General features: G+C 59.1%; 2 protein-coding genes across 3 annotated transcripts in view; both read left to right on the forward strand.

Moving 5' to 3' along the window:
- SRRM3 (serine/arginine repetitive matrix 3) overlaps positions 1–14,271 on the forward strand; it is a 53,989-nt gene extending 39,718 nt beyond the window's left edge. For both annotated transcript variants that reach the window (XM_043915026.1, XM_043915027.1), the window contains 4 exons: positions 9,605–9,960; positions 10,731–10,946; positions 11,040–11,177; positions 12,724–14,271. In XM_043915026.1, coding sequence (XP_043770961.1) covers positions 9,605–9,960; positions 10,731–10,946; positions 11,040–11,177; positions 12,724–12,949 — 936 coding nt within the window. In that variant the 3' untranslated portion in view covers positions 12,950–14,271. The remainder of the gene's footprint in view (positions 1–9,604; positions 9,961–10,730; positions 10,947–11,039; positions 11,178–12,723) is intronic.
- Positions 14,272–21,680: 7,409 nt separating this feature from the next.
- HSPB1 (heat shock protein family B (small) member 1) lies at positions 21,681–23,386 on the forward strand. Its single transcript, XM_043915028.1, has 3 exons — positions 21,681–22,184; positions 22,902–22,965; positions 23,067–23,386. Exons 1-3 carry the CDS (start codon positions 21,833–21,835, stop codon positions 23,254–23,256), a joined length of 606 nt encoding a protein of 201 aa, XP_043770963.1. The 5' UTR covers positions 21,681–21,832; the 3' UTR covers positions 23,257–23,386.
- The last annotated feature ends 2,310 nt before the right edge of the window (positions 23,387–25,696 follow it).

Below are 25,696 nucleotides of genomic sequence, written 5' to 3' on the forward strand. Positions count from 1 at the left end.
GGCTGGCCGCTCCCCCCTCCCCGGGGCCCGGCCCGCACCGGAGCGGCCAGGAGGGCCGGTGGTTTCGCCCAGCTGGCCTTAGTGTCGGGGTGCGGGGGGTCTGCACCCCTGACCTCGGCACACTGAGGGCCAGAGCAGGGTGACCCCCAGGGCCTCAGTCAGTTGGGTAAAGAGCTGAGAGGGAACCCAGGCCTTCGGCCGCTTCCCGCAGACATACGGGGTGGGAGGGGGCGCGGACTGTGGGAGAGGTCGCAGTTGGGAGCGAGGTTCAAGAGTCAGGACCGCCCCCCCCCCCCGGGCGTCACTGGCGCCCCGAGCCTCCCTCTCCCCACCGAGTCCGTAACCCCTCTGGAGAGCCCGTCCTTCCTCAGCCCCCTCACAGCCCCTCTGCCTCTCTCAGACCCCTTCCCCGTCTGTCCCCTTGCATTTCTGCAGTCACTGCTCCAGGGAAAACCTGTCCTTTTGAGGGGGCATTGCTTAGACAGGGGTCTCAAACCTGCGGCTTCACTTCCCTCGGCCCATCCTTCCTAAGGCACCTCCCCGCACACGGCTCCCTCAGAGGTGCTGTTCTCACCCAGCTTCTAGGAGGGCCATGGGGCGGTCTGGTGACTGATGAGGGAGCCTTTCCTGGGAGGATGGGCTGGGCCAGGGCGGGAGGCTCTCCCAGGTCACATCCCCTTTTGTCTGTCCATCTTAGAGTCCCGGGTGGAGCCCCCCACAGGGAGAGGGGGACCGCAGTGCTGGCAGGGGCCCTGGATGGGCACAGGGGGCTTGGGGTGGGTAGGCCGGCAGGTTCCCCCTCCCAGACCTGCAGGCTACCCCTAGGAGCCTCAGTAGGGAAGTGGGGGAGGGGGGTGCTGTCCCTCCCCAGACCTCAGGTCTCAGCAGCAAACATGTACGTGTTGGTCAGTTTCATTTTGATTTTTGGCTGTTTCCTTTCACTCCTTTTCTTTTCTCAAACACCCTTACTCCTATGGCCTCAGCGAGGAAAGCCAAGGGCAGCTGACAAAAGGCTCTGAGTCTCAAGATCATTTTTATTTAAGGACATCCCATGTCTTGAAACCGCCCCACCTGGACAGGGTGCCAGGCTCCTGGGCCTCGTTGGGCTATGTGGGGAGGATCACTCCCGCGTCCCTGGGTCTGTCTGGGGGTGGGAGAGGGCTCACAGAGGTAGCTGAGGGTGGCCAGGACAGGGACTGATGCTGCAGGCCACGGAGGAGACGTCCAACTTGGGCAAAACCCATAGAGTGTCCCCATCCCCGACCCCATGGGCACAGAGCTGGAATAGCACAGCGCCCCAGACACCTTCTCCTGGAAACTTCGTATCTTCTGACAGGCACAGAAGTGCAGGTTCTCTCCATCAGGGCCTTCCACCTCCCCCACCCCCTACCCCTGCCCCCAGCCCTGGAGGCTGGAACAACACCCTGCAAGGGCCCAGGGCCTGTGCAGACAAAATGGCCAACCAAGTAAAACCCCAGGAGAGGGCAATCAGGGAAGGCCGCCTAGCCAGGAGGAAGCCTCTGCAGCACCCCAGTCCTGTCTCCCTACCAAACATGGGAGTTGGCACTGCCCTGGGGGTTTTCTAGATGACAGCACTTTGTTACTCTTCCCACCAAGCATGCCCCCCAGATCCTCTCTAACCCTTGCGCTCTAGGAGGTCTGGGACTTCGGAACATCCCAGGTCTCTCACCCAAACCTCATCCCCTCTTGCCTGCACATCCTTTCGGAGGAGTGAAATGACATGAGTTCTCATTCCAGGGAGGTGAGGTGGGCTCTGGGGTCACAGACTTTGGCCAGTAACCAAAAATGTCTTTGGGAAAAATTACCAGAGGGTGGGGTGGTATTCTTGGATGCTACCTTTAAAGAAAAAAAAAAGAAAAAGAGAGAGAGAAACAAATGGGAAAAGAAAAAGCTCACCGTTTTTTAACCCCGTCTATGTTTTTTTTTGTTTTTTTTTTAGCCTCCCATTTGAAACGTGGTAATACTGTGATTCCATTTCTTGTTTAGCCGGCAAGGGAAGAGGGTGGGGAAGTTTATGTAATTTTCCCTGTTATTTTGTTTTTCTTTGTATTTCCTTTCTTTTTTTCGTTTTATAATGTACAGAAATGCAAAGCATCTCTCGGGGTTTTTTTTTTCCTCTATCTTCTATGTTGTTCTAGAATTTTGCTTTTGTGTGTGTTACTGTGGGGATTGCTCCTTCTAAAGCAGAGATGGTTTTTGAATCTCAAGTGAACATTAGTCATATACATATCTATATTTTTTTCCTTTGTAATCAGGATTTAAAAGGGAAGATAACTCTTTAAAAAAAAAAGGCTCCTGTACCAACAGCTCCTGCCAAATCTTGGGCACCAGCCAGCCCTCCCCTCCACCTCAGGGCATAAGCTGGGACTGCTTCAGTTTTTAAATTAATGAAAGATGGTGTGTCCATGTCTCAGTCTATACAGAACCTTGGAGAGAAGCTGAGAGACACAGGGAAGGCAAGAGGTCATCCATCGCTTCCCAGGGCCCTGAACTTTCTCAGTTCTATCTTGGATAAGATGGAACTTCCTTCCAGGTCTCAGATCCTTAGGAGGCCCTGGAGCAGGGAGCTGAAGACACACGATAGAGTTTAATTCAGGTGAGGGTTGCAAAGTCAGATACTCTCAGGCAAAAAAAAAGTCCATCCTGGGCTAGACTGAGTGCTAGCTCCTGACACATCTGTTAGTTGTCCCATTCCAGGGCAGAGCTGAGCCCCAGAGGGATTTCTGGACTCTGCTGTTTATTGTTCTCTGCAACTCAGAGAGGTCAAGTGACCAGCTCAAGGTCACACCGCTTTTTAGAGGTTGATCCAAGAGGAGGCCTCAGCCTTCTAACCTCAAGACCCCCAGGCACAGCCAAGATGTGGGAGGGTTGTCAATAGAAAACCCACTCCAGGAGCCCTGAGCAAGAGGAGGAGGATGTGGGAGGTGGCTGCTGGGTGTCTCAGCTCCCCAGCACAGGAGCCTGCCCGCACCAAGACCAGGCTATGGGTGGGCCCAACACTACACGGCCCAGTTCTACAGGATTGCTGCCTCAGAGACCCACAGAGCCCCACGCCCCCACAGTTCCCATACATGTGGGGAAATAAACAGTGAGGCTCAGAAAGGGAAGGGAGGGACTCAAAGCACGCTACATGGGACAGACAAGTAAGATGACTTCATGGGACAAGTCCTTCCATCTCATCTCACCTGCCTCCTTCCACCCCCAAGAACATACCTGCTAGCTCTGCCCTCCCCAACACACAGGCTGCAGGCTTTGCAGCCTTAGGCAGTAGGGCCACCTGCCTTGGCAGCACCTGCCCCTAGCATCCGAAGTGTTGAAGGAAGCCTCGCTGTATGGTGAGGATGGCAGAGGACATCAGGAGCAAGGCCCCCAGGCTCTCTCTGGCCTCTGCCTCGGGCTCAAGTCTCATCATCTAATGGGTGGCCTAGAGTGACCCCAAGAAAAGGTGCCCGTGGATCTCCCCAATCTGCCTCATCTCAGCCTCCCCCTCCCACCCTACCCTGCCCCCCCAGGAAAGAGCAGTGACCACAACTGGAGGGGGACAGGAAGGATAGGAAGGGACATCTTGGCATTTCTTCCAGAATGAAGCCAGAAGACAGGAGGGATGAATTTTGCTAAAACGATACTGAAGCCAGGGGTAAAGTGCAGTTGAGGCTGAGCCCGTCCTCCAAATTGAGTCGGTGGTTGCCTTCCCTTTTAAATGCGTGATCCCTTTCACCCCATCAGTCCACTCTGATTGGCCTTGTTTAAACAGCTTTTCTCTTCCGTCTGGGTCCACCTTCCCCTCTGTCTTCCCCGTTCTGTCTGTGTTGCTTTTGTTTCTCTCTGTCTCTCTATGTCTGTCTGTCTGTCTCTCGGTCTGTCTGTCTCTATGTGCGTGTCTCTCTGTCTCTTCCTCACCACCTCTCCCCCCTGACTTGGGCCTCTCTCCCCATATGCTGCCAGCCCCTCCTTCACCCGTGCTGTGGTTCTGTTCCCATCAGCTGCTTCCTGCATGCCCTCTGGAGGTTTTCTGTTGTTTAAAGAGTTAAGGAAAGGTTGACTCTTGGAGCGTGTGGGTTTAAAAAAAAAAAAAGCAAACAGAAATGGCTGGGCAGGATCTCACTCCCATCCCTGGGACTAGACTGAAAGCCCGCAAGGCTGCCCTGTGCCGATTCAGAGGGGGAGCACAGCTTAGCGTCACTGTCTTCCCCGATTCTGCATTCCCAATGCGGAGACCTTCTTTTCTCTTTTATTATTGCATTCCCGTCCCTGACCACTGAGAAGGTAGGTATTCCGGCTCCGCTGTGCGCCGCTCCCATCTCCAGATAAGCCCCGCCACTCTGCTTGGTTTGAATGTGGTTTTCTTTCTCTCAATCTCTCAATCTCGCTCTGGTTGGTTTTTCTCCCCCCTCCCATTTTCTTTCTTTTAGTGACTACTCATTTGTAACTTGCATTTTCTCCAAATGAGCTGCAAAGCTGTGTTTCCTGGTTTGTCGTTTAGTTTTCTTGACTTTCCACCCTCCCACCCCCGCCCCCCGACCCCCGACAGCTTTTCTGGTTCATTCTACCCTCCTTTCCCACCTTCCCCTTCTTCTTCCTCTCCATCCTGCCCCCTGGCCCCTCCCTCACGGCCCTCTCTCTTTCTCATTTTGTTGTCCAAATGCATTTCTGTGTGGTTTAGCATTCCAAGTTTGTGTTCCCTTCGTGAATTGTATGCTGCGGTCGAGCCAGTTTGATTTCTGTTGTCTGGAATAGCTGTTAAGCCCCTGACCCCTCACCCTGGCCCATCCCTGGAGCCACCCTGGGCAATAAGCAATGTTGGAGGGGGTCTGTGCTGGGCCTGTTGGCCTCCAGATCCTGGAAGAAGTTTTGGCTGAGGTCAGGTCTGAGGAAACAGCTCTGTCCCACCCTCCAGGGCCTGCTGGACTCCTTGGGTCCTGCCCTGGCGGCAGGTGGAGCTTTACTAGGGAGCCACAGACTCTGGGGTGGCAGCTGGCATCAGGGCTGAACTGCCTCACTGCTGTGTCTTTCAGGTGTTAAATGGTAGTTGAACTGCAGGGGCAACACGAGCTGACCAGAAACAGGTACCGGAAGTACTCAGGAGGGTGGCCTGCTTAGCAGAGTCTCTGTGGGGCAATCTGAGAGATGGAGGGAATGACCAGTCAGCTCACCTGCCCACTGCCTGGACCATAATCCAACCAGACTGGGGCTCCCTCAATCCCCCAGCATCCTTCCATTCTTCCAAATTTGAGCTAAACGTGGTGCCCCAGTGCAAATGATCCAGAAGGGACAGTCAGCAGGGGCCAGGGTCCCCCCGAGATGCTGAGGCAGAACTAGGCCTTGATCCTGGGACCTGGGACTCCCAGCTCAGTGCTCATCCAGGCACACAGAGGATATACATCAGGAGTCGGTCCTCAGGGACCTCACCTCCCCATACCTGCCCTTGACACTGTTTCCTGTCCCACCTGGGAGCCGCTGCAGAAGTTTGATATCACAGCTCTTGGGAGGCCTCAGTGGGGCTCCATCCTGAGCTTTTGACAGGAGAAAGGCTGCCTGTTCATCCTCTCCTTTCCGCCCCCATGTTGGCCCCAGAGGTAGGTCCTGGGGAGGTCACCAACCAGAGCATCCCTCATTCCTGGGTGGTTCTGGAGGGCAGAGAAGGAAATTGTTCAGGGAGGGAAAAAGCGCTGTTGGTCTGCTGGAGGAGACTCTGTCCCAACCTCATGGGAGAGTGGAGGCCTCACCTTCAAGGAGTATCCGATGTGACCAGGGCTCCTGAAATGGGATTTTCAGATGCTGAGTTAAAGGGGGTAATGGTTCCCGATCCTCACTTGTTCTTGTCCTAAAGGATACCAGGATCAGGTGAGCACCCCCTCCCTTGCTATTCTTGTCTTTCCCCCAAAAAATGTCTTACATAATAAGCAAAGGATGCCAGGTAGCAAGTGGTACCAAGGAGCAGAAAGGCTCCTGAGAGCAAGGCTCAGAGGCAGGTGAGGCCCTTCATTCATGCATGCACACACTAGGCTGGCCCTCCTCCATGCTGGGCCCCATCTGGGTGTCCGTGCCAGGGAGAGGCAGGCAGACCTGGGTTCACAGCCCACACCTGCCAGGCCGGAGGACTAACAAAGATCACTCAGAATGATGGGAGGGAAGAGATGAACCATGGATGAGGAGCTAGTTCCTGCTGGTCATGATACCCCCGTGGCACAGCCTGGCTCAGTCCACACCGAGGGAAAGAACAAGGATCTGTGGGATCATAGAGGAGAGCACCCAACTCAGGGTGAGGATCAAGAGAGGCTTCCTGGAGGTGGTGGCCTTGAGCTAGGGTAGAGGACTGATAGGAATTAGCCAGGCTGTGGGAAAGAAGAAGGGGAAAGAGGAGGAAGGGACAGGAGTCCCTAAGAGCAGGCTTCTGGAGATGTTTGGAGGTCGTTGGCCACCAGTCCTGTCCAGCTATGAAGTTCCATGGTGTCTGGACTTGGATGTCCCTAGAAGAATGAGAGCCCAGCTGGACATGAGGCTCACCCTCTGGCAGGATCAGGGTGACTCTCCTCGGCTTCTGGAGGCATGGGTGGATCAGGGTGAGATGGGCTCTGAAAGTCTCCTCAGGGAGGTGCTATCCACCCTGTCCAGCACAGCCTTCCTCCTGTCCTCCTCCATCTGGGCACGTGGGTGATACCTCATGGGGCCCCAGGCCTTCCTGCCCTGCTCTGACCCTATCCATCTATAAAGGGACCATGAGTCAGTTGACCTCTGAAGAGAGTCTCTCAACCCCTGTACAGGCCTACCAAGCAAAGATCCACTTATCCCCCACCATACCAACAGAGAAACTGAGGTTCTCAGAGTTGATCACTTCCTTAAGGTTTCGTAGCGAACTCAAATCAGAGCTAGCCCCAAGGTGTTCCACCTTGCCAGTTAATATCATCTTGGGCTCTGGCAACCATTTGCCTTGATGGAGGTGAGAGGGAAGTGGGGAAGAGCTTGGACTTCAAGACATGCTAGGCAGAAGGCATCCAGATCTGCACCGGGGTCTGGTCCAGGGGCCTGGACCTCAGTGGTTAGGATCCTGTAGACTTCTTTCTCATTTGCCTCCTCTGGAAGGAAAAGGATGCTGGATAACAGAACCTAGTTCTGGAAGCGTGGGCCCTGGGGTGGAGGGGGTCTATGTTAGAGGAGACGAGGGTCTCCTGGTGATGTCTACTGAGAATGGACTGCCATTTCAGAGGGGCCATGGCCGAACACTCCAGTCTCCATCTCTCCCAGCAGAGGTGAGCTGGTGATCAGGAAGGTCAGGGTGCTCAAGGGGCACCCCAATCCCCAGTGATATCCACTCTGCCTGCCTATGCCTGCCTCTGCTCTAAACAGAGGCTCTCCCAGGGCTTCATGGCCCATTGGGCTTTGAACAGCTTCTCTCCCCGCTACGGCTGGTGTTCGCTAACTGCTGCAGCCACCAATCACGAGCTAGCTATGCCCCGTCCTGAGGGGAGCTGATTTCTTGGTCAATGGGTTCATGCTTGCACAGAGAAGTCTTGACACCCCCAACCCCCCACACCCCCCCCATCCGGAAGTACCCAGGGCCATATCAAGGAAGCCACACTCCTTCCGGTCCCTGGCAGCAAGGTGCCCTGAGATGTGGTGGCTGGTTTTGCTTTCTCCTCCTAAGAGGCTGCCAAAAGAGCTTAGACCAGACCCTGCCCCTTTCCCAGGACTCCCTGGTTGGGCCCTGGCCTGTGAAAGGGCATGTCTTCCTTCCTCAGTAAATTGTATCGAGGCCCTATTAGATGCCAAGTTCTGTGATAAAAACTGAGGTTACAGGGGACTTCCCTGGTTAAGTAGTTAAGATCCTGCACTTCCAATGCAGGGGGTATGGGTTCGATCCTTGGTTGCGGAATTAAGATCCCACATGCTGCTCCAGTGTGGTACAGAAAAAAAAAAACAAAAACTGAGGTTACAAAGCTGACTCCTACACCAAATTGGCCCTGAAGGTGCTCAAAGTTAAGTTGGTGCTGGTGACTGAGGGATGGGGAGGAATGAGGGACAGACAGACTCACAGACAAGTTCAATCAACTGTTACTGGCCAGAAGCCCAAGGACAAGAAGAAGGGTCAGTTCTGTGGAGGGAGGGGGATGGCAAGGGGAGTCAGGGAATCCTGGAACATTTACTCTGGAAGGGACAGCCAGAAGCAAAGTCTGGCCCTATCATTTTGTGGATGGGAAACTGAGGCCCATTACGGGCAAGCGACTTGGCCAGGGTCACTCAGTGAGTTCGGTAGTGGCAGGCTCTCAGAGCCCTGGTTCCCAGCCAGGGCTCTTCTGACGGTACCAAGTGCCCTTTCCGGTTTTCTGTAGCCCGATCCTTGTGTCCTGAGTCCACTTTCGGAAAAACATTCCACATCTCTATCCAGCGGTCGCTCCAGAGGTGACCCTGGGCACAGGCCTAAGGAGCCAGGCGCTGCCAATCCTTCCTCCAGAGGTGGCGTGGCCTCCTCTTGGCCTAGAATGGGGTGGTTGCGTTTTTCTCTCTCTCTCTCTATCTCTCTTGCATTTTTGTGAATCTAATGATGAACTTACGCTACCACACTTTTCCCTTCTCTTACACATCTTACCTACTAAAGGAGGAAGTGCCACTTTATTGGTAAGTGGACGTTAACCAAGAGGGACTTAAAAAATCAGAACTTAAAAAAAAAGAAAAAGAAAGGAAAAGAAAAGAGAGAAACAGAAAGACAGTCAGGTGCTACTGACAGCTCCACAGATCTCTGCAGGGTCGGAAAACAAAGAAAAAAAAAAAATGTTAACAGAAAAATGTCAGTTCCCCAGGAATTCAGACATTGTTTTTGATTTTTGGTATCTAATGACATTTGTGGATTTTTTTTTTTTAATTTCTGTTTTTCCTCCCTTTCTTCGGTTCAGTTTTGAGTTCAGTTGTCCCGCCCCGCCCCCCCCCCATCTGTGTGCCGTGTGCCCCCCCCCCTCCACCCCACCCACCGACCCACCCCCACGCGCTGGGCGGCCTGGCCTGGTGGGCTGGCCCTGGCCGGGCCTCCCCGGTGCCGGCCCTCTCTCTTCTCTCTGCCGGGATCCTCCATCCCGTCGAGGGTGGGGGGCGATGCCAGCCCCCCCCGTGCCCTTCCTGGATGCCCCTCCCTGTCAGCCCCCCCCCCCCAGACCCCACCGCTCCGTCCCTCTTGTGTTTTGCATGCCGAGAACCTTGCATGAGCTGCACTGTTGAGGCCAGAAGGTGGACACTCAGGAGAGGCAGAGCAGGGCAGGCGCGGGGAACCGTGTGTGCGATGCTCCGGGACTGGCAGGCCCCCGGCCCGGGCCCGGTGAAAGCTCCCTCTCCTTCTCTCCCCCCGCCCCACCCGCCCGCTCTCTCCCCCTTCGCCCTCTCTCGTTCTTCCTCTGGATCTGTCCTCTCTCTCCGTCTGTCTTCTCCTTCCTCTCTGCTGCGCTAACCTCTCCCCCGTCTCTTTCCTCTCTGCTCGGTTCTGTCTGCCCCCACTGGATTCTCCGTCTCTGCCCCATCTCTGCCCGCCCCTGTCGCTCCCGCCCCGTCCCCTCTCCACCCCGCTCCGTGCCCTCTCTGCCTCTCTCCCCGTCAGAAGCCCAGCTCGCCCTCACCCAGGGCCCGCGACCAGGCGGAGGCCGGCGCAGCCACGCCGCCCGCGCGGGGGAAGGAGAGCCCGAGCCCGCGCTCGGCGCCGTCGTCGCGGGGCAGAGGAGGCCGCGCGGCGGGCGGGGCGGCCAGGCGGCGGCGGCGGCGGCGGCGGAGGCGGCGATCGCGGTCCTCGGCGTCCGCACCCCGCCGCAGGGGCCGCCGGCGCGCCCGGCTCGCGCAGCTCCGGGGTTCGTCGCGCTCGCTCAGCAGGGCCCGCTCCAGCAGCGACTCGGGCGGCGGCGCCCCCGGCCCCGGGCCCGAGCCCGGCTCCGAGCGAGGCCACGGCGGGCACGGGAAACGGTGAGCGGGCTCGGCCCCTGGGACCCGCCTGGGGCTCCCCTCCCCGCACTGAACCTGAGCCCTGCTCCCCCAGCCCCGACTCCCCACCGGGCCCCTTCCCCTCACTTGTCCTCCTCCGAGGGAGCACTGCCCTCCCCGACGGAACACTCTTCCCCCACGGAGCCCTCGCCCCTCCCCGCACTGAACACTCCCCCCTCCACCCGCCAGCCCCTTCTCCCCACCAGGCCCTCGCCCCCGTCATTCTCCACGCACCGAGTTCCTCCCACCCCGCGGATCGCCCTCCTCCGACGGAGCACTGCACTCCCCAAGGGAACACTCCCCCCCACGGAGCCGTCTCCTCTCCCTGGTGGTCCTCCCTCCCCACGCACTGAGCGCCCCATCCCTTCCCTCTCCCCCAAGCAGACCTCTCCCCCATCTCCCTGCTGAGATCCAGACCGTGTTCCCACGCTAGCAAACCCTCCTTTCTTACTTGCCCCTCCAACCCCAAGATCACTCTCCCTCGACAGCACGGAAAAGGCCTCTTCCTCACTGATTTCCTCTCTCCCCAGCAGAGCCCCCCTCCCTCCTCCTGGAACCCACTGCCTGCCCCTCCCCCAACACCGCCACCGTCCCATCGCCAACCCCATAGAACCCCTTCCCCTCCCAAGACCTTTCCCCTCGAGGGGGCCCCCTCACTCCCTTTTCTGTCACCCGGGGCCCCCACTCCCCTGCTCGGGGCCCACTCTACCAGCTGAGCGTCCCCCCTCCTGTCGCCGTGCCCCCTCCTCCAGGGCCAAGGAGCGGGCCCCGCGCGCCCGGCCCGCCAGCACCTCGCCGTCCCCGGGCAGGCACGGCGGGCCCGAGGGGAGGAGCTCGTCGCGCAGCCCGGGCCCGCACCCGCGCTCCTGGAGCTCCAGCCGCTCGGCCTCCAAATCCCGCTCGCGCTCGGCGGAGAAGAGGGCCCGCAGCCCCAGCCGCTCGCCGTCGCCCAAGAAAACCCTGGGTCGGTAAGTGCGGGCCCAGGGGTGGCGGCGGCGGCGGCGGCGGGACCGGCCGGGGGCGGCCGGGCCGCGTCGCTCACCCCCGGCCGGGCCCCGCAGGGACAAGGACGCGGAGAGCCGCGCGAGGCACGCCGAGGCCGAGGCCGCCCGCGCCCGGCGCCGCTCCCGCAGCTACTCGCCCATCCGCAAGCGGCGCCGGGACTCGCCCAGCTTCATGGAGCCGCGGCGCATCACCAGGTAGGCAGGGGCCGGGCCGCGGGGGACCGCGGGGGTCCCCCACCCACTGAACCTGGTGGGGGGGGGCGCCGGAGGAGAGGAGGTGGGGGTTGGGGAAGGGAAATGGGGGGGGGGGGGGGGGGGGACGCGAAGACAGGGGCAGGCTCAGGAGGAGGGAGGGGAGGGGCCGGTACTCCGTCTGAGGACAGCAGCAGGCAAGGAGTTCGGCTCTGGAAGATTCCAGCCATCCCTGTTGGAGCCCCTCCCTCCTCCTTCCCGCCCCTCATTCACCTCCTGGCAATGATGTCTCTCTCCTTTTCTCCTTCATCTCAAGGTCCAGCCTGCTGAGTGGCCTGTGGCCAGCCTGGGGGCCAGGTGGACCCCCTCTCCACAGGCCGCAGGGGAGATACCCATGTGAGCTGACTGGCTCTGTTCAGCTGTCTGTCTGCCTTTCCTTTTCTCACTAACTCTTTCTGCTCATTTCCCAGCCCCCCCACCCTGCCCCCCAACCCTGGGGGGGAATTTGGAGGAGGGGGCAACAGCAGTCTGGTCTCCGGGGCAGTTGGGAGAGGAGCCAGTCCCTCCCACACAGTCTGCCAGGACTGGGGGCTCTGGGCCTGGGTCTCCAGGTGAGAGGATGGTCTGCATTTGTGGAAATCTCTATGCAGCCCCAGGTCCCTGACATGGGGTAAAGGGCCACAGGCAAAATGCTGAGGCCGGCTCTGCTCCAGCCTTGCTGGGCTGCCTCAGGAGATAAACCTGCCTCTCTGGGCTTCAGTTCTCCTGTCAGAGCTAGAGGCCAACCCACCAGGCTTGGGCTATCCCCTCCACTAGATACCCCACATAAGCAGGGTGCCCTAAGACAGCTAGACCTCCACGCCTTCCACCTGGCACCCTCTTTTGCCCGCTCCCAGGCTGCCTCCTCCTCCCCTGCCAACTAACTTATACCTGTTTTCTTTCTCAGAATTAACCCCATGCAGTGGGGCACTGTTGCCTCCTTAACTCTATTTTCTTTCCTCTGGGTCACAGTCTCCTGGCTTCAGACTAACTCCGGGCCAGGGGGAGGTAGCGGAGTAAGGTGTGGGGGGCTGGTGGGCTTGGGCCTGGGCAGCAGTGGCCAGCGGCCTCCTGTTCCCTCTGAGTGACCTGAAAACCAAAATCCTCAATTCTTTGGGGAACAAAGATGCAGGACTGAGCCGTATTCACAAACCCTCCCAGGCACAGAAGCTGCTGCTTAGCTTGGCTGATGTGAGTTGACTATATTTAAAAGTTTCGTTTATTCAACAAATATTTATCGAGCACCTGCTTCGATCAAGCAGAGACTTGGTCCCCTTTCCCTGCAGGAAAAACAAAGCGATCAACGTGAACTTGGCTAGGAACCACTGCCTGTCTAATCCTGTGGGGGCAGGGGTGGAGGCGGGGAGAATTCCAAGGCCAAGGTCAGGGGAAACTGAGGCAGGGAAGCCCTGGCCACTGCTGGGGATGGGCTCAGGGCCGGAGTGAGGGCCCGGGACTGGCAGAGCTCAGGGCCCCGAATGGCCTGTAATTGGCTTTTCCCTCCCGGCAGTGCCCGGAAGCGTCCCATCCCCTACTACCGACCCAGCCCCTCGTCCTCCTCCAGCTGCCTGAGCAGCGACTACTCAAGCCGGAGCCCCAGTCACAGCCCCAGCCCCGGCCACAGCCACGGAAGCTACAGCAGCCGCAGTCGGACCCGCAGCCGCACGCGAAGTCCCTCCCAGACCCCCACTCCCAGCTACCACAGCCGGAGCAGCTCAGAGAGTGGGGGCTTCTGAGCCCAGCGAACCCAGCTTCATGCCCCCTGGCACAGGGCAAGGCCAGGGCTCGGGCCCCAGGAGCCGTGGGAGGCAGTGGGGCCTGCACCCCACTGCGACAAAGAGGTCCCGGGACAGGGGAAGACCTTGAGGGTGGTGGGTGCCCTGAAGACAAAGAGGAGCTGGATTCTGCTGCTTCTAGAGGGTCCCCACCCCACCTCCTGCTCACCCACCCAGTCCAGGGAACAAAGAGCCGTTTCGAACACAGGGATCATCACCCTTTCCTGCTTGATGCCAGCTCACCAGGCTGAGGACCTCAGTCCAGTGGAGCCAGGGACACCCTCTTAAAAGTGCCAGACCTGGGAGCCTCCCCTGCCACTCCATAGGGTCCTCAGTTCCTCTCCAGCACTGGGCAGACAGAGTGGGACAGCAGGCCGGAGCTAAGTTAGACAAAAGGAGGGACGGCCTAACCCTTGGTGCACCACCCTCCAGGCTGGGGAACCCCTTCCTTCTGAGCTGGCTGCAGGAGGACCCTGGCTGCGGGCTGGAGGCTGGCCTCACGGCCTCCGCAAACCCCTTCCCTGGCCCAAGAGTGCCCAGACTGGGTGGGGCCCCTGAGCCTCAGCCTGTGGGCCCAGGGAGCTCACCCTAGGTCCCACCTCTCCAGGCCAGGCTCTCCCCTCCAGCCGTCGCCCTGTGCTCTTCTGGGCCAGGGCTTTGCCAGCCAGGCCGTCTGCGTGATCCGAGGTGGGCCCTACAGACCCCAGCTGCCTCTGACCCTGAGATCAAATGGGGTCCGGATCAGAAGGTGGAAGAGAGAAGGGGGGGATGGAGTAGGAGCCTGTGGGGGGGACAGCAGTGCAGTGGGAGGACCGAGTGGGCTCCGGAGCCCCGGCGTGCCCGGTGGCTGGGACCTGGGTCAGATGGCGTGGGCATAGGATGACGTGCACTCCAGGGCGTGCCCACGCGAGCAGGGAGCCAGGGGGAGCACTCGTTCCTCCTCTCCCAGAGAGGGGTGCTACAGCCCTTCGAAGTAAGGGTAGACTCTAGACTGAGGGTGGTGGCCTGGGGCACAGACAGACGGACGGATGGGGAAACAGTGAGCCCCCAGCCCTCTCCTGCTGCTCCCAGCCCCCTCCTCCCGGGGCCCTCAGGGATCTCACAAAGTCTTCCTTGGCCCAACAGGGCAGACGCCCTGGGCTCCAGTGGGGGGAGGGGTCTGGGGTCTGATCCGGGTTTCCTCCCCCCACCCCACCCCCCCAATTTCCCCTTCCTTCTCCGCGGTGCGGACAGAAATTGGACTCTAAATAATAAACACTCGGTGCCCGGACGGCAGGTGGTGAGACCAGGCCTCTGTGGATTTGAGTACCTGGGGCGTGTAGGGAGGGAGACAGGGGGTCCTGGGGTCCTTCCCTCCGAGAAATGAGAGGGACCCAGGAGAAGAGCGGGCACCGGGGAACCAGGGTGCGGCACCTCCACCTCGTGCCTCCATGCATGAGTCTGCAGGTCGGTGGGGAGAGAAATGGGGGCCCCCAAAAGGCCTTCCTCCTCCCAGCCTGGAGGCCCTGAGGGCTTTGTTTTTGTTTTTTAATATTTACTTTTATTTATTTGGCTGCTCCGGGTCTTAGTTGCAGCATGTGGGATCTAAGTTCCCTGACCAGGGATGGAACCTAGGCCCCCAGCATCGGGAGCACGGAGTGTCAGCCACTTTACCACCAGGGAAGACCCGCCCTGTGGGCTTTGAACACCCCCCTTTCCCTGACCCCCCCACACCCGGCCTCACTTCAGCAGTGAATGGGGACGTGAAGTCCACATGCAGGACCTTCCTTACAGGTGGGGTGTTCAGAACAGCTGGAACACAGCTCAGAACAACACTGGCTGTGAATCCGGGCTCCACGCGGGGCTGGGAGGAAGACGAAAGCGGGAATATTGTCCTGAAAGTGCTCTGCACAGGGCCTGCCTGCCCTACAGCAAGTCACCCATGGGGGGCCGCTTACAGAAAACACTGTGTGTCCAGCCCTGGCTGGGGGCTAGGATGGGGATTGAAAGATGGGAGCTCGGATGGGAGAGCTTGGTGTGGTTTTTTTGCTGTTGTTTTTAATAGCTACTTACATTGTATTTCTTTCTTTTACTTGTGTGTGTTAGTCACTCAGTCATGTCTGACTCTTTCGACCCTCTGGACCGTAGCCCACCAGGCTCCTCTGTCCATGGGATTCTCCAGGCGAGAATACTGGAGTGGGTTGCCATTCCCTTCTCCAGGGGATCTTCCCACCCCAGGGATTGAACCCAGGTCTCCTGCATTGCAGACAGATTCTTTTATGTAGATCTAAACAAATACACACATTCTGCTCATCTTCCTTCTCCTCTAAGAGTGACAGATTCTAACCTTGCTTTGAATCAGCTGCTCTCTGGGAATCTGAAAGGAGGCCGTCACGCCCCCATCTGCAGGCAGCTTGGTATCTCACAGACTGCAGTCCTTTAGGGCCCCACAGGTCAAGAACCCCGGCCCACCTCTCCTGAGAGGGCGGTGGACGTGACTGCGGCTCTGGTCTGCATGAGCCCCGACACAGGAGATGTCCTGGGTCTGGGCTGGGCTGCAGAACCGGGGAGGGGGTGCCGTGCCCTGAAGCCTACGGCAGTGTCCACACATGACCCCTCTCTAGTTTCTTTTCCCTCAGGCTGGAAGGGGCACCTGAGGAGGCCTCTGGCCACTGGCTTGTTTCTGATCTGAGGAAGCTGTTCAAAGAAGCACTGGTGATCTCTTTAACCCTTTACACCGGTTCAGCAAGAACTGGGCTTCAGGCAAGGGTTGGGGCTACAGGGAGAGCAGACTGGGTCCTACTCTAGAGATGCCACTTTTTTGGAGGGAGGCAGGGAGGGGCATGAAACAACCCGAAGGTGGGCATGCAAGTTCAGCCTGTCTCACACCCAGCCCAAAGCTGTCCCTGCCCCTCTGCCTTCCCCCTTCCCTTCCCTTCCCTCCCTGCCCAGCCTTCCTCATCCACACCCCACAGCCAGACTGTGACCAGGCAGAACCACTCCCTTTTCTACCCTGCCCCTGGCGCCTGGCCTCTCCCCACGACCCCTCCTCCCATGCCCATGTCCTCACTAGCTGGCCTGCCCCTCCCACCATATCTAAAATGCCAATCTGACCCTTCCCCCACTCCTCCCAACAGGCTTATTGAATATCTACTATGTGCTCTGAGGACCCAGTACTGGAATTAATGAAGCAGAACTCCCCGCCCTGAGGATCCCAGGACCACATCCACCAGGCATAGGGCTTGGAAGGCCTTCCAAATGGCCCCGCCTGAAACTGCCATCCTCTCCTCCCACCACCCTCCAACCTCCACTCCCATCCCTTTCCTTGACTCCAGCGGACCCTCCTCCCTGGAGGGTCCCTTGGCCCCCCATATGCCCTGTGCATATGTCCTAAACCTGGGAGCTCCCGGTTTAGGCCCAGCTCAGCTGCCTCCTCCTCCAAGGAGACTTCCTGATTGCCAGCTGCAGTGGCCACTCCCCCTGGTTTCCTCCAGCCCTGGGTCTGTTCCTGCCTGTAGGGCATCAAACAGTTTGGGGTTTTTGGCAGCACTGGGTCTTTGCTATGGTACTGTTGTTTAATCGCTCAGTTATGGCTGACTCTTTGCCATCCCAAGGACTATAGTCCACGAGGCTCCTCTGTCCATGGAATTTTCCAGGCAAGAATACTGCCATTTCCTTCTCCAATAGGACTTCTTTGGGAGCCTCTATCCTGCTGACCACAGAGGGGAGGTGACACCCAGGGGGAACACGGGGTCTGGGCAGACGGGGTTGCAGGCTCGTCCAGCTGCACCAGCCACTAGCCGGGGGCCACGGGCCCTCTTGGCCTTGTGAGGTCAGTCCTCTGCTGGTGGCCCCTGTGCTCCAGCCCCCAGGCTCGAGGCCAGCTCCCAGCTTGCATCTCGGGTAGAACCCCCATCTCTGCCCTGCACATTTTCCTCATCTATAAAATGGGATGAGCGACCGGGACCTTTGGATGGAGGGTGAGCTGATCCAGAAGCACCTGTGGATCCGATAGGGGTTGCTGAAACTCAGCGCAGCCTCCTCATCACTCAAGGGATGTCCCGCCCAGTGCTGGGGGTATTGCCCATTGACCTTGGACTGGGCAACATGACTGGCTCATTTCTGCTCTCTCCCCACCTGCAGTCCACCAGCCCCAGTGCTAAGGCTTCTCATTGCACCTTGGGGGCTTCTCTTGTTGTGGAGCCCGGAGACCCTCTTGTGTGGAGTAGTTTCAGCTTGCAGGCTCAGTTGCCCCAAGGCACATGGGATCTTAATTCCCCAACCAAGAATTGAACCCGATGGAAGTCCCAGGGCATCAAACTGTCGATGCAGTTATTTGTTGGCATGTCTTGCTCACCCTAAATCTGTGAGCCTCTGGAGCCCAGGCCGTGCCTTCGTATTTCTGCATCCCGCAAACAGGCACCCTTGAGATGTTTGTTGAATGAGTAAAGGGGTGAACGAGGGAACTGAGAAATGAGGGGTTCCGGCCTCTGTAGGGCAGGGTGGAGACGAAGGGCGAGGTGGCGGCAGGAAGACCCTAGAGGGCGACAGAGAGAAGGGAAAAAACTGCGGGTTGGTCCCCGGCCAGAAGGGAAACAAAACTGGCCAGGACTGAGAGGAGAGATCCCTGGGGAAGGGTCCGTGTCAGCCTGAAAGCCCGAAGCTCTCCTGCTCAGCATTTCGCTGGGTGCTTGGCACCTGTTCCCCTGAAAAGGACAGGGAGGGTACCAGCCGCCCCCATCCCCCGCCCGTCCCTCCCCCAGACAGAGGGTTCAGCCGACACTCTTCTGCTCTGACCTTGGGAAAAGGGAAAAACACTGGAAGGCAGGCAGGAAAACAGGAAACTTGAATTCCATATCGGGTAGCAAGGAGGGGAGATGGGGGCAGGGGTGGGGGAACCTTTGGAAGATGTGGCGTTTGAGGCGTAGTAGTCCTCTCCTCTGCATGCGGGGCCTCAGGGACCCCTCCGTCCACTCTCTCCCAACGCACACAGCAGCCAGGAGGCTGGACGAGGCTTTCCTGTCTCCTGGCAAATCCTCCCCCTTTTCTTAACCGTCTCCTACAGCCCCAGGCCCAGGGTAGCAGGTCACAAGTGTACATGCCCAATTTGGGGGTTCCAGCTGACTACACCCCCTCGCCTGCCTCTCTGAAATGCTCTTGGAAGCCACCTGGCCTCCTGCCCGGCCTCCCTTCAGCCAAGGGCATATTCGGCAAACCAGCTTCATCACCAGGCACCTGCCCTTCCCTTGCCAAGCTCCCCTCCACCTGGGACAGGATTCTCAGGATGCCCAGCCCATGAGGGTGCTCCTGCCACCGAGGCGCCTGCCTCCAACGGCCACGCCCACTGGGGAGACCACATCTCAGCATCCTCTGGCCCCCTCTGTCTCCTCTCACCATACGCACATCCCTGGGGGGAGGGGCTGCAGGCAGTGGGGGGGGGAGGGAGGGAGAGAGTGGAGGAGAATCTGTTGATTCACCAGCGCTGGAAGGAGTCTTCGAGAACATCCAGTCCAATGGTCTCACCGTACAGATGAAGCAAATGAGTCATAGAGACCGGCCCCTGGCCAAGGTCACAGTCAGAGACATGGACATCTCCAGACTCCCAAGCCTGACAGATTCTTGTTGCTGGACAGCAGGGCGGGAAGAAGAGGATGGAACCCCAGCCCTCCCACCCGGCCCCTCCTTGGTGCCCCCCCCACTTCAGTGATGATGGAGATGAGGTGACCCCCCCAGGCCAGCAGGAAGCCAAAGGCTTAGTTAGGAGCTGGGTTTGTGGAAATGAACTCCTGCAGGAGAAGTATCTAGATGCTTCCAGAGAGACCCACTGCCCCCCACCCCCCTGCTGTCTAATTATGGCTGCCCACATTTTTAGTTCCCAGCAGGCCCAGCGACTAGCAATTCATCAGCTGTCAGGCCTCTCCTGGGAGCTCCGGTAGCTGCCTGAACACTCTCGAGCTTTCTCTGAGGCTGGGCCAAAGGAAGGAGGGGCTGGAACAGTCGCAGTTGGCAAAGGCCTGCCAAGGGAGTGGCTAATGTGGCTGAGGCCTCGGGCACAGGGCCAGGAGGCTGGTCTCCAGGCTGCTGCAGGGTACCCCAGACTTTGAGGCTGGGGATGAAGGGAGGGGCCCTCTGATTAAGGAGTCCCTGCAGTGCCCACCTGCCCCCCAACCCCTTGGCATCTGGGAAATCCCTGGGGGCAGAGTTAAATCACCACTGCTGGCAGCTACCCCTGGCAGCTCAGTCCCATGGAAGAAAGGTGCTCTGCTTGGTCAGGGCTGGAAGTGACCCCAGAGAGGCCGGCCCCACCGTCCCTGTCCCTCAGGTAACCCTGGGCTGCACCCCTCATCTCGCCGCAGCCCACAGCCCTCCCTGGATGGGCTTCCCAGGCCGGAGAGGCAGGAGGCCCCAGGTTCCAAGCTGTCCACCCATCACCAGCCTTGTGACCTTAGGCCAGTTGTGACTCAGTTTTCTCATCTCCAAAATGAGACTCTGATAAGATTCTTGAATGTGCTGTAAAGTGCATCCACCTAGGTATTTCTCATTAATCTAAGTCTCAATATCCAAGATTAAAGGCCCTCTTTCCTCTTTTGTTATTATAACAATGAACACTTCTGAGCACCAGGTTATCAGGTTATAGACTTAGCACAGCCCTGAAAGATGGGTGTGTGGTTATCTGCGGATTGTAGATGGGGACGTGCCGGCTCAGCGAGGTCAGAAGGCCAGTGAACAGCAGCAGATTCACGCCCCACCCAGTCTGACCCCAAAACCCAGTTTCTGCCCCGCTCACCCCCTCTTACCACCACCGAGAGCCACCCAGGTCCCCTCCCCTGTGACTGGCAGCTCTGATTAGAGTCCCTCAAGAAATGACCCACCAAAGATGGACATGGGGAATTCCCTGATGGTCCATTGGTTAGGACTCCATGCTTTCACTGCCAAGGACCCAGGTTCAATCCTCTGGTTGGGGAGCTATGACCCTACAAGTCCCATGGTGTTGAAAAAAAAAGTAAGATGTGAATTCTCAGTTCTGTCTTCTGCCACCCCCACCGCCATGGGGCGAGCGCTGGGGGAGGCGCTCTGGGTTGCACAACTTCCCCTGGCTGGGGCAACAGGGATGGAACCTCCCCACCCTGGTTTCAGGCAAATCGAAGGAAGCTCTGAAAGGAGCCTCTGTCTGCAAGGTGCTGGCAGCCAGGCAGGCAGCCCCCACCCAGAGCGTGGCTGGGCCGAACTTGAAAGCACCTATGATTATACGTGACAGCTCCGGCAAGGGAGGGGCACCTGGGCTCCAGTCTGGGCCGAGGTGGGCAAGCAGGAGTGGATGAGGGCCTTCCCTGGCTCCTGACCTCACCCTGACTTTAAGAGCTGGGGTTGGGTGGGGCTGGGAGTGCCAGGGAGCTAAGGCCTGGGGCTTCCTGAAGCTGAGACCCTTTGGGGGGCGGGGGGCGGGGGGCAGGCAGCAAGCAGAGTGGGTTTCGGGAGGAGAGAAAACAAGAGGAGCCCAAGGTGGGAGCCCAACCAGGGGAAGAGCCCTGAGCACTAGAGAAAGAGCCTTACCCCGCTAGTGTCTTATGCTAGACTGTGGGCCAGTTATTTCATCTCTCCAAACCTGCTTCCTCACTGAAAAAGGAGGAATACAAGACATATGTCAGAAAGAAGGCAGGAGAGAGAGAGAGAGAGAGAATGTTAGGATTATGGCAGGAAGCTAGGGGCAGCATCCTTTCCCAGAGTGGGTAGTGGGGGCGTGGATCTCACAGGCAGTCAGACAGAAGAGGCGGGCCTCAGGCTCCAAGCAAGTTTGAAGGAACTGCCCCCTCTCCCTGTCTGTGGGAATATTCAACAGAACAGGCTCTGAGATAATAATCTGCAAACAGGGAAAGGAGCATTGGCCCAAATCACACAAACAGCAAAGCCCAGACTAGATTCAAGGTTGCTGCATTTCAAGTTCCCCTGTCGAGGGCTCCTTCAGAAAACTAGATGTAATGGGGAGACTTGATCATAACCTTCCTCCTGACCCCTTCTCAGCACTGGCCCTCAGGGTTTGTGATCTGAGTCTACTCCACTGGGGGTCAGGGGCAAACGGCCAAACCTACACACACCATTGCCTCTGCAACAGGGAGACACATATGCTCTCTTTCCTGCCCCCTCTTTCAACTTCAGGGGGCTAATAATAACAATATATTCATTATCATGTACCCTGGGCTAAAATGTTTATTTGCATTAAGTGGCTGAATCTTCAAATTAACGCAGCAATGAAAGCATTATCATCACCACCATCATCATCCCCATTTTCCCGATGGGGAAACTGAGGCAAAAGACTCAACTTGCACAAGTTCATCCAGTGAGTGGCAGAACCTGTATGTGAACTCAGGCGGTCTGCCTCCGGAGATGGCCCTAACCACGCTGCTTCTGAAGGCATTATTTCACAGACACACTGCTGTCCAAATCCTGGCTCGCTCTGCCAGTTCCTAGTTGTGCGGCCTGGGACTAACTGCCCGACCTCTCTCTCTCTCGGCTTTGTCCTCCCCGACTGTCCACAGATCGCGGCCCAGCGCTTTAGCACCCAGGCCTCCGAGGAGGGGCAGTGCGCCGACAACAGGACTCTAGTCATTTGTTTTCTCGAACAAGAGAAGGTTCCAGATGTGGGCAGGGCCTTCCTCGCCCCGCCCCGCGCCCCGGTATGCAGTGGGGGGGGGGGTAATGCAGGGGGAGGGGCTGCCCCTGGCCAGTCATTGCCATTAATAGAGACCTGAAACACCGCCTGCTAAAAATACCCGGCTGGAGGCCCATAAAAGCGCTGTGGGGTCCTGCACCCGCCACTTCTCCCGCTTCTCAGAGCCTCCTCCGGACGCACCCAGACCAGTCAGCATGGCCGAGCGCCGAGTGCCCTTCTCGCTCCTGCGGGGCCCCAGCTGGGACCCTTTCCGCGACTGGTATCCGGCCCACAGCCGCCTCTTCGACCAGGCCTTCGGGCTGCCCCGGCTGCCCGAGGAGTGGTCGCAGTGGCTGAGCCACAGCGGATGGCCGGGCTACGTGCGCGCGCTGCCCGCCGCCGCGATCGAGGGTCCCGCCTACAACCGCGCGCTCAGCCGGCAGCTCAGCAGCGGGGTCTCCGAGATCCAGCAGACCGCCGACCGCTGGCGCGTGTCCCTGGACGTCAACCACTTCGCCCCCGAGGAGCTGACGGTCAAAACCAAGGACGGCGTGGTGGAGATCACTGGTGAGCACCCCCCCACCCCACCCCGCGGACTGAGGACGCCGGCCGCTGGCCTCTCGCGGGTCCCGGGGAAGAGCCCTGGGTTGAAACGTGGGCGGGGAGAGGGGGCCGCTGGAAAGTGAAAACTTAGCGGAGGCCGGGCGGTGGGGAGTGGAGGGTGGGGGGAGCCCCCGGAGCTGGGCCCGGGCTCCTCGCCCTACCCCTGGTCTGTATCCGCTTCCCTGGAGTTGGGGGTTGCTGGGAGTTCCTAAGGGATCTTGTAGCCCTAAAAAGTCTCCACTGAGGAAAGCAACGCCCCCTTCCAGCGGAGACCCCCTTCAACCCCAGCCCCGCCCCCAAGGGACCAGACACCCCCCCCCCCCCCGCGCGCGCCCCACCCACCCGGGCCCGCAGTCGCTCTGCAGAAGGCGTCGCCCTCCCGGCCCTGCCCCCCATCCCCCCCACGTCACGGTCCCTGCTCCCAGCCCGGGTCCGCGGAGGGAGCGTGTGCGCCTGCCCCGAGCCGCGCTTCCACCCTCACCCCCTACTCGCCAAGCCCCTGAACCCGAACTTTCCAAAAGCTTCTGAGTTTCCGGGACAGTCTCGGGCACCCAGATCCCTCCGTCAGTCTTGCCAGCCCGGACTGCTGGCCACCAGGTGGGGCGCGTTTGGCCGCGGGCCAGCCGGCGAGGCCGCCCCTCCCTGCCTCCCATGACCTGCTTCCCCTCCCCCTCCTCCCAGGCAAGCACGAGGAAAGGCAGGACGAACACGGCTTCATTTCCCGTTGCTTCACTCGCAAATACACGTGAGTCCTGGCTCCGGATCTGGGGGGCGGGGATGGGGGTGGGAGAGGGGCGCGCGGGGACGCCCTGGTGTGTAACTTGTCCACCCTCTCCGCCCGTCCAGGCTGCCCCCCGGTGTGGACCCCACCCTGGTCTCCTCCTCCCTGTCCCCTGAGGGCACGCTCACCGTGGAGGCCCCGTTGCCCAAGTCAGCCACCCAGTCGGCCGAGATCACCATTCCCGTCACCTTCCAGGCGCGTGCCCAGCTTGGCGGCCCCGAAGCTGGGAAGTCCGAACAGCCCGCAAACAAGTAAAGGCCCTTAGCCCAGCGGCCCACCCCTCAAGTAGTAATCACTGACCATCCTCACCCGCCAAACCTCTATGTTCTTTTGATACGTGTACCTTCTGTTTTTCTCAAATAAAGTTTGAAGCCACTGCCCACCACCTGCCTCAGACCCTGGTGTGTTTGTTGAAGGAAAAGGGGTTGGTGCTGGCTTGAGATTTGCTGAGGGCCCGCTGGGCACCAGGCCCCAGGCTGGGTCCTGGGGGTGCAGTGTCCTCCATCACCAGGCACAGCCCTGCCCTCCCGTGCCCCTTGTTCATCAAGAGAGAAGCAGTGATTGTTCACTGCAGTTAAAACGCCCAGGACCAGCAGGGGGAACTATGAGAGGCACTTGACCCAGGCTTAGGCACTCAGGAACCAGCTGGGTGATGGGGCAGGTGAGGGGAGACAGGACTGGGGGAGGGGGCTTCCTGGGAGCTCAGATTCCTGACTTCATCATAACTTCATTATCCCTGTGGAGAGGGGCTGGACCAGGTAGATGGGGAGGGGAGGTGTGGCCACCCCAGGGGGCTTTCTGAGGGGAGATTCCCCCAGTCCAGCCCGTGCAGGCAGCATGGGACCTGGGTCCTCAGGTCCGAGAGTGCCCCTCGGAGAACGAGAGCAGGTGTGGCCTAGGCTTTGGTGGAAGAGAGAGGCAACGAACGACCTGATGGGAGAAGCAGTGGCCGAAGGAGGGCCTGCCTTGCCTGTCCTCACTAGGAACGGCCACGCCTGCCTCGGCCCTCTCCTTTGTCTGTGCCCTTCCCACCACCCTCTCCTACCCTCCACCCCCACACCCACTGTCTCCCTGATGAAGGAGGATCTGGGAAGACCTCGGGGAGGGAGGAGGAAGATGGAGGCTTTGGAGCCGAGTCTGAACTGCTCAAGGTCTTGAGAAACCCTACAGTCTTCACCAACAAGGTCCTATAGCCTGGGGCTGTGGCCAGACAGACCCTGCTCTTATTGCTCAGCCGGGCTTTGCCAGGGTCCCTAAGAGGAGCAGCACCCGCAGGGACCCACCCACAACCGTCTCCCCCCACGCTGACCAGCTTCTCCGTCTCTACTTTCTGGTGCAGGCTCCGAGTTTGGACACCATGATCTGGAGCAGGCATAAAGCCAAGGCAGGTCCCAGCCCTCCAGGGCCCCACCAAACCTGGAGGGAGGCCCACAGAGAAATAAACGCCCGGAATAAGGGTGGTGCCGGCCCAGCTGGCAGCGCGGGTCTGGACCTGTCGGCCAGGGCGCTGCCCAGTCCACCCACCTTCCCACCGCCGGTTCCCTGAGCTCTGATCTCTTAAATCTTCCGTCTGCCTCCCTGGCATGCACACCCCCACGTCTCAGGTGTCTCCTGGATGCCTCCACTTTGCCGGGCCACGACCCAGAGTCAGCCTGTCCACATCTCACCCTCGCTCTGCTGGCCGGCACCCTTGTGCCTGGCAACAGGATGGCCCTGACTTCCACGGGTGTGTCTGGGTCCTCCTGTCTGGTCGGAAAGAGCGTTTGCAAGGCCGCCAGCTCCTCCACCGGTGCCCTTGATGTGTGGCAGAGCTGGTGCCAAGCCTTTGACAAGGTAATCCTCAGGCCAGCCCTGAGAAGAGGTGCCGTTACTCCTGCTTGGCAACTGGGCAGCAAAGCCTCAAAGAAGTGAAGAGACCTGGGACTTCCCTGGGGGTCCAGTGGCTAAAACTCCAAGCTCCCAATGAAGGGGGCCAGGGTTCAATCCCTGGTCAGGGAACTAGATCCCACGTGCCACAACAAAGACCCAGTGCAGCCAAATCATAAATAAATAAAATTATTTAAAAAAAAAAAAAGAAGAGACCTGCCCGGGTGCACTCAGTAGTCCTAGAGGCCATCTGAGTGACCACAGGCACCGGAGAGCAGACAAGCTCAAGACACAGGCCGGGGCAGGGGTGGGGATGGGGAGCGGGCCTCTACAGCTTGAAGTGCTACCCAGGGAGGCTCCGTGGGGCCTCAGGAGGAGATGGACGGGGATGGAGGTGAGCCTGGGGGCCAGGGCCACTCAAGGAAGCAAACCAGGCTGCAAAACGGAGAGAGCTGCCAGGTCTCAGGAAGACCCAGAGTCCAGGGCCATGGCCGGGGGCAGGCGGGGGTCAGCGCCTGGGTGCCGTCAGTGCTCCAACTGGAATATAAGTCTAGGGGCTCAGACCGTCCTCTAGGACACAGCTGGGGTATGAGGTCCGTAGGAGGTGAAGAACTGGGACTTCAGTCTCCATTGGAAACCCAAAATAAGTGATGAGGAAGCAGGGATGGAAGCTCAGTAGGCTGCCTGGGCCGTACCGTCGGGAGCAGGGCAGAGGGACGACCGCAGTCTGAGGTTGGGCTGGCCCTATGTGTGCCCTGAGCTCAGCTCAGAAGATGTGGGATCTGGGACTTCCCCGGTGGCGCTAGTGGTAAGAAACCCACCTGCCAAT

Source organism: Cervus elaphus, chromosome 10, assembly GCF_910594005.1.
Source record: "Cervus elaphus chromosome 10, mCerEla1.1, whole genome shotgun sequence".
Lineage (NCBI taxonomy): Eukaryota > Metazoa > Chordata > Mammalia > Artiodactyla > Cervidae > Cervus > Cervus elaphus.